Source organism: Denticeps clupeoides, chromosome 7 (genome assembly GCF_900700375.1).
Source record: "Denticeps clupeoides chromosome 7, fDenClu1.1, whole genome shotgun sequence".
Taxonomy (NCBI): Eukaryota; Metazoa; Chordata; class Actinopteri; order Clupeiformes; family Denticipitidae; genus Denticeps; species Denticeps clupeoides.
Window position 1 is genome coordinate 17126127 of NC_041713.1, and position 8125 is coordinate 17134251.

Here is an 8125-nt window from a genome sequence, read left to right on the forward strand (position 1 = left end):
CAAAGTGCCAATAGGTGGCGCTAAACATGATCTATTCCTGAGTCTGTAGCCAGTGACTCCTCTTAACATTGCAAAACACGACTGATTTACTCGGATTAAAAACTTAAATGTCATTCGTAGCAGACAACACAACTGTAGTCTCAATAGAATCATTTTACCAGTCATTTACCGGCATTCATATCATGTAAGCTTTTTTATGACCTGTAGCATTGTATTATAGTCAAATATAACACCCAACCAAAATAATCACGGTAAGACCCTTCATCGCTAAACTTTTTTTTTTTATTATTAAAAGGCAACAATGATAAAAGTCACCATAATGCTGTTAAAAGCATTACCTATTTTTGCTGGAAAAAAACTACCACTGTACACAAAAAATATGCAAATATCGCTTTGAATATAAAATCCATAGACATTTTGATAATCAGTTAATCAAAACTATTTTTCATTTGAAATGCATCAAGTTGAAATTTGTGACGGGAAACTCTGGACTCCTGCAGACACTGGATCTTCCTGTCTAAATGTACCAGGACCAATATTGCAAGAATAACAATGACAAAAGAATTAAGGCTTGTTCAGCAGACCTTTTGTGTACGGTGTTGCACTGAGGTAATTAATTAGGCTCAATTTAACACATGGTAGTGGTTTCATAATACAAGTAAGCCTAATTCAGAATTTAGTGCTAATTCTAAAATAGCATTACATGTGCAATTGCATAATCAGTTATGAAATTTTACAAAAGTCATAAACATTCAACGGACATTGTTCATTGTATGTAAGGCAAGCACTGGTGAAGAGTAAATAGCAGCACAATTTTTAACCATGTAGCTGTATTGTAGTTAATATCAAACAAATAAATCGGTCAAAGCTAACTACCACAAGCCATCTTTGCTCGTGTATAACCCCTCATTGAGGGTTAATCTGTAGGTTATCCCGACAGTAAACCTGTAGTTTACATACATAATAAAAATGTCCGGTGTGCTCATGTGGATGACGCACAGTACACATATTTATAAACCAAACAAGCTTCTCCTCCCTTCAGTGCGTGCTTGGGTGGCATCGCTTCACATATCCACATTGCTGGGACTACAGTGCTCTTCTGAGTGTGTCCTCCAGCATACAACCAACCCCCGACGCACGACTTCAGCAGAGGGGTCAAGGGCTTCTAGAGCTGAGTTCACTTAAGGTGGTTTAAATGAGACGTTCCTCTTTCGGCAGTTTCAGCGCATCAGGCATTTCCACGCTACGTGTCCCAGTCTGCTCCTCTGCGCTGGGCCTGTAGGTCCCCTCAGTCTGCCGCTTACTCCGCACAACGAAGAAGAGATACACCCCTACCGCAATTAGGATGACAACCAGGCACACGACTATAGGGACCACAATGGCTACAACGTTCGGCGAAGTTTCCTGCGGGTAAACAGACAACATTTATCATTACATACCATCATGAAGCGCAGCATTTTAGCCCATCTTTCCAACATCTGAAGTCTCTTAATGCAGCAAAAATGTCGTCTTTGCTTACTGGAGTAGCAGTAGATGCCGTACTATTGTCCGCTGTGGAGGGAAATACGTATAAGAAAATGCTTTGACATTTTTCTATGAGATATATGTGTTACAAACAAATCTACTGTTCCAAATGTTTATCATTTTTTATTTATACATAAGCCATTCTTCAGCTTCTACACTACACTCTTCATCCAAGTCAAAATAAGGTCAGTATGATCAGTCAAGCCCTGTAATTACAAAAAGAACACCCCCTCCCCCCCCTCCCCAAAAAAAAACATGAAAGAAAGTTAATCATTCACTTGAGCAAATAGTAACCAAACACAAGGACAAAAATATGCTTCTCCTGAACTATGTTGAGGAGAAAAGCATGTGGTTTTTGTCATCCAACCACAACTTGACCGATACAGTGTGAGGATGACACAGTCGAAACTGTAACTATGATTCAGATTTGTCTGAACAGTGGAAAACACAATGAACTGAAACATGGTAAAAATTCACACAAATGACCAAAAAGCACCTAACACATTGACACAAATGCACTTTTTTTTTTTTTTTACATTTATGGCATTTGGCAGACACCCTTATCCAGAGAGGCTTACACCGTGCTTAAACGTTACCATCAGTGAAGTAATCAGTTCTGGTTCACTAGGACCCCAACTATGAATACGATCATTCATGTGTATGCAGGCGTCATACTAATTTGCAATAACATTATAATGTTATATATAAGTATCTTTTTGATATAATAGCATGTATATACAGTACAGGCCAAAAATTTGGACGCATCTTCTCATTCAATGTGTTTTCTTTATTTTCATGACCATTTACATTGGTAGATTCTCAACGAAGGCATCAAAACTATGAATGAACGCATGTGGAGTTATGTACTTAACAAAAAGTGGTGACCTGGACTCCACAGTCACCGGACCTGAACCCAATCGAGATGGTTTGGGGTGAGCTGGACCGCAGAGTGAAGGCAAAGAGGCCAACAAGTGCTAAACACCTCTGGGAACTCCTTCAAGACTGTTGGAAAACCATTTCAGGTGACGACCTCTTGAAGCTCATCGAGAGAATGCCAAGAGTGTGCAAAGCAGTAATCAGACCAAAGAAACTAGAATATAAAACATGTTTTCAGTTATTTCACCTTTTTTTGTTAAGTACATAACTCCACATGTGTTCATTCATAGTTTTGATGCCTTCAGTGAGAATCTAACAATGTAAATGGTCATGAAAATAAAGAAAACACATTGAATGAGAAGGTGTGTCCAAACTTTTGGCCTGTACTGTGTGTGTGTGTGTGTGTATATATACATATATATGAAAAAATATGAACAAACATGCAAAACCATTCCACAAGTGTCTGGCACATGAACGAGGCGTGCAGATAAAGCTGCAGGAATGTGTGGCCTGGCACGGCCCTGATGGAGTGTGGTGTAGCTGCTCACCTCGGACAAGAGGGCTCCTGAGAGACAGCAGCAGGCCGACATGTGGCACCGTGCGACGCTCCAGTGCCATCTTGGTCCCAGTCCGCCACCTCTCCACGGAACACATCAACAGCGGCGCCCCGACGTCGATTCACGTCATTCTTCTTTGTCCTTTATTACTGTTTAACCCAAAAGGTTCTTCGACCTTGTCCAAAAAAAAAATGACAGCGAGGCAACGTTTCACAGACGTTTTGTTTTAAAAGAGAGAAAAAAAAAACACCAGGTTGAAACGATGTTCGGCGCGTTGTCGTCTCGGTTTCTGTGTTCGTGCGTGTCTATGGTGAGGCAGGTGAGGCGGCACCTGCTGAGAACCTTCATCAACAGGCCCGTCTGTGCGCGTTTATATGCGTTTAAAACAGCTCGCGGTGAACTCCCTCGAACCCGCACAGAAACACGAGGGGAGAACTGCGGTTAGAGAGCTGCAGAATAAAAATGGACACGAAAACGCACCTGTTCGCATGCTGCGGAATGGAGTTTTTTTTCTTCTATATATGTATGTATATACACATATGTATATATATATTGTTGCTTTTTCCCGGGATGTTGTTATATAGTCATGACGTTGTTAAAAACGATGTACGAAGAAGGAAAAAAAATTAACAGGTCGCTTCCGCCTTACCTTCACGTCCAAATGGGATCGCTACTGAAACTGCGGTTCCCCCGGCCAGGTTTCACTCGTACTCCCAGTACAGAGTCCGGGAAATAAGATAAAAAAAAATCCTCCTCTCACCTCCTCCTCCTCTGAAAAAAAAAAAAAGAAAACACGCCCGGTTTCCGAACCGCAGCGAGTCTTTATTTCACGTCCAGTCCCATTAAGCTGTTCACCCGCCCCCCCTCCCGCGCATGTAAAGCAGGCGACTCGTCACGACTCCTCGGCTCGGCTCTTCTCGGCTCGGCCCCTGGCGGCGCTGTCACGTGGTCGGGGGCTCGGGTTGCGTTACCTGAGCCCGGCGTCCGACCTGCCGATGCCGGGACAGACCGGCCTTTGTGCCCTTTGAGCCGAAATCCACCTGCGCAGTGGAGCGGCGCAGCGGAGTCCGGAGTCGTTTCGATTCGACTCCCGTTCGCACGTTGCGATTCTCACGTTGACGCGAGGGTGCGTTTCTTTAAACGATAACGCACCAGAACCACCGTTGTGAAATTACTGGAGCAAAATTACGGGAGTGACCGCGACACGTGAGCGTCTTGCGACCTCCAGTGGTTCTTCAAAGACATTTTAGGCCGGCGGAAAAAAAAAAACGAAAAATTCCTGACATTCCGAGAACTTGGATAATCGCTGGTACCCCATTAATCCGTTCTAGACGCGAAGAGTTTTTTTATATATATATACTTTTTAGTAGACCCGAGACTCCTAGCCTCCATTAAGCAAAAAACGAGGCTGTCTTAACCCCCTTTCCTCAACCACAGCTGTGCTTGCAAGTAAAATGTTTGAATTATGAACAAATAACGATCAGGTCATATCTGGGCTTTTGTATGACGCGTCAGCTGTATGAGTTGGCAGGGTTTGCGAGAAGTTGCATTTCAGGTAATTCAGCCATTATCACTTGGCTTCACCGAACCTGAGGAAAATGTTGGGATCCTCACACCGCCCATCCCTAGGCGGGGCCAGAACTCTCCCACTCAGTGAGTCATAGTGACACACAGGACTAGTAATAAGCCGCAGTCATGGCACAGACCGGCTGGTTCACTTCAAGGGGTTGTCTTAAATAAGGATGTAAATAAGTGATGAGCAAATGGATGGCTTTGGGTCATGCAGTGGGAGGAGATGCTCTGGCCCTGGTGCATGTGATGAAAGGATTCTGGATTAAATACCAGATAAGGGCAGAGATGTTATTAAACCTGTTATTTTAATGATCCAACTTTCCAGTTTTGAGGATGCAAAAGGGCAAAGAGGCTGTACGTTTGTGCGCTTTTTATGAACTGCTTGTAGGACAGGTGCAGATTGCAGGTCAGAACCAGGATGTGAACAAGGCCGTGAGGTTAACTGTCAAAGGTGAATATATGGTACGTATGATAGTCAGATGCAGTCACATCTGTTTCTGTTTAATGCACATGTTACTATTTGTAACGTACCATAATTCCATTGGTTTTCAATGTGTCAATTTTACTTACTCCTAGTTGTGAAAACGATTTATTATTAGTAGTAGCAGCTGTTACCGAAGCGTAAAATCCTTTACCGGAGGCATCCATGATACAACATTATGTGTTCCGCAATTGGACACGTGATACTCCATCATATTTTTAGCCAATCAACGTGAAGTTTGTAGGCGGGTGTTACCAAATGCTGAGCCAATCAGCTCCCACCTCGGTCCGCTCTTTTTGACGTTTGACGTACACGCATCTGTCCGAACGCACTGGCGGGAGAAAATCCCTTTTTGTTCAAGTTAGCTTGCAACACAAACCCGTAAAAGAAGCGGCAGCCGATACAACGCCTAAAAAAACGCAAATAAAAGTATTTTACCAACGCTTAGAAGACGCGCTTCTTGATAGACCAGCGCAACTCGGCAATAGTTTGTTCCAAGAAATGTAACGTTATTGTAGGCATTTTGCTAGCTAATAACTTCGGCGATAACGACACCCGTCCACGTTTCCATTCATTCGACCGGCAGCTCGGTGCTTTTTGTCTAGTCCGCGCAGCAATGGCGAAAGTTCAAGTCATCAACGTCGCCGTTTTGGACAACCCGAGTCCATTTCGAAACCCCTTCCAGTTTGAGGTCACCTTCGAGTGCATGGAAGACCTGCCGGAAGGTAAGTTCCAGTTTTGTTTTTTTAAATTATTGTTCATTGGCACCTTCCTCGTTTTCAGCCTGCTACGTATTATGAAGCACTACATATTTTGTAGTTTTCACTACCACAACTCCGCTCCTTTATTACTACTACCACCGATTTAGCACAATAACTGTCGTGCTGCAGTGTGTGTAAGTCGAATGCGCGTGTGTGTGTGTGTGTGTGTTGCAGATCTGGAGTGGAAGATCATATATGTTGGCTCGGCAGAGAGCGAGGAGTACGATCAGACCCTGGACTCTGTACTGGTTGGTCCAGTGCCAGCTGGGAGACACATGTTTGTCTTTCAGGTAAGTTGTGGCCCGTCGTTCTTGTGTAACTTACCTGTTACCTTAAATTGGACGAGCGGCAGAATTACTCTGCATTTGTGTAAGTGGTTTTGTGAAAGTGGGGATTTCTAGGTTTTTGTTTAATGAGTAAGAGAAAATCCAGCAAAGATCTGTGAATGTCTGATGAATACGGAACTCCCTGCTAACTTTAGAGAGGCGTTGCAACACATTTTTTTTCCCTAATACACAGATGATGCTTCACATCCGCTAATGCTTTCTGTCCTTTACAGGCAGACGCTCCCAACACCAGTCTGATCCCTGAAAGTGATGCAGTAGGGGTTACTGTAGTGCTCATCACATGCACGTACAGAGGCCAGGAATTTATCCGCATCGGGTATTATGTGAACAACGAATACACTGATCCAGAGCTGCGCGAGAACCCGCCCCTTAAGCCAGACTATGCTCAGGTATGATATCAACATCAGAATAATGTGGCCTATTCAGATTTTTTTTGTTTCGGTTTCCTTGTGTACTTTAATTTAATGACACAGTATATTTAACTGTGTAGGCAATGCTGACCCCTTCTGGTGCAAAACTGTAAAAAAATAAAAATCAAACCAAAAAAACTCATAAGAAGATTTTTCTCATGAGTACATGGAACAAAACAAGTCTTTGCCTTATGATTGTGGATGTTGAGTGGCTAAATGATTGAAAACACTCATTTTGGGTACAATTTGCTTAATAATTCCAAACAAGTGGAGATGTCTTGACTTCCAACATTGTCAAAATCTATAAACAGCTTAAAACTAGAACTAAATCTTACAGTTCCAAATGGTCTTCACAAGCAGAGATTTACTTTCCATATAAATAACTGTTTCCACAAATCTGTCTGTTAAGTATTGACCAGCTCATTAAAGTGTTTGTGCTGAGGTTTATTTATTGCTACATTGAAATTTCAGCCAAATCCCTGACCCAGACTTTCTGCTTTGGGAGCATTGCCTCTTTCCACATAACTTGGCAGCAATATGAGTTAATTTTGTCCTAGAGTAAATATTGGAGTGCAGACCCTAATGTATTGAGTTCGCACAAGTGATCATTGCTGCCTATTTACACTTTCAGCTCCAGAGAAACATTTTGGCATCAAATCCCCGTGTAACGCGCTTTCATATCAACTGGGAGGCTTGTGTGGAAAAGATGGAGGATTCTGAGAATGTGGATCCCTCTCTGAATGCCATGTTGCCTCCGTCCTGTCCAACGGGCAAGCCAGCAGCATTTGGACTGATACCTGAGAATTCCATGGATTGCTTATAAGACAAATTGATGTGGGGGGTGGACAGCAAAGTGTCCCCAAAACGCCCCCACTCCATGAAACTGTTATGTGATTTTGTCTGTTTGTTAGTATTTTCCCCCTTTCTGTAGTAACAAATTCTGGGACAAGAATTAAAAAGTAAATATAACATGCAGCTATGTCTTTTGGGTAATTGTCTGTCTGGCTATTCACACATAAGCATTACGCATTGATTTATTTATAGAGCAGTGTGGTCACAGTAAACTGAATTGGATTAGGTCAGAACATGTTTGAGGACAAATCATTTTGCATGTTTAGACAGAGGAAAATGCTGCTGTGGCTTTCAGTCTGGCAGACGAGGACACTTACCTTTGAAGGAGTAACTATTGCTTTGTAACAAAAAGTTTCTTTACTGGAAAACAGGTTACTGTAATTGAAATGGTTGCAGTGCAGACAGTATATTATAATGTACATAATGTTTATTTTCTTTTTTGCTATTCCAAAAATAAAGTCTTTTGTAATGTAAGGGTTTTTTGTGGATATATTTTGCTAAATAGTATTTTATGAACCATGTTTTTTTAATAGTACTGTATTTATATATCTAGTTGTGAATAAAACATCTTAAAATTAAAAAGTATCTTTTTCATGTTATAGAAAGTGATCCGAGTTTATATAAATGTGACCTACAGCTTCATTGATTTCATTCATTCATAAAAAGATCAAACATTCATAAATGCTTTAAGCAACATGGTTAGCTTGCCTATGTTGCCTGGCAACTTGAATTGTATCTGTATGTT

The 8125-nt window shown here is 41.9% G+C and overlaps 2 protein-coding genes across 2 annotated transcripts; one reads left to right on the plus strand and one right to left on the minus strand.

The window, feature by feature from the left end:
* Positions 1 to 264: 264 nt before the first annotated feature.
* crb3a (crumbs homolog 3a) lies at positions 265 to 3769 on the minus strand. Its single transcript, XM_028986432.1, has 4 exons — positions 3607 to 3769; positions 2949 to 3132; positions 1520 to 1551; positions 265 to 1404 (listed from the first exon to the last, which is right to left on the minus strand). The coding sequence occupies exons 2-4, from the start codon at positions 3052 to 3054 to the stop codon at positions 1192 to 1194; spliced, it is 351 nt and encodes a 116-aa protein (XP_028842265.1). The 5' UTR covers positions 3055 to 3132; positions 3607 to 3769; the 3' UTR covers positions 265 to 1191.
* A 1584-nt stretch (positions 3770 to 5353) lies between these two features.
* asf1ba (anti-silencing function 1Ba histone chaperone) lies at positions 5354 to 7854 on the plus strand. The gene is made up of 4 exons (XM_028986431.1): positions 5354 to 5735; positions 5946 to 6061; positions 6331 to 6507; positions 7160 to 7854. The coding sequence occupies exons 1-4, from the start codon at positions 5627 to 5629 to the stop codon at positions 7349 to 7351; spliced, it is 594 nt and encodes a 197-aa protein (XP_028842264.1). The 5' UTR covers positions 5354 to 5626; the 3' UTR covers positions 7352 to 7854.
* Positions 7855 to 8125: the final 271 nt, after the last annotated feature.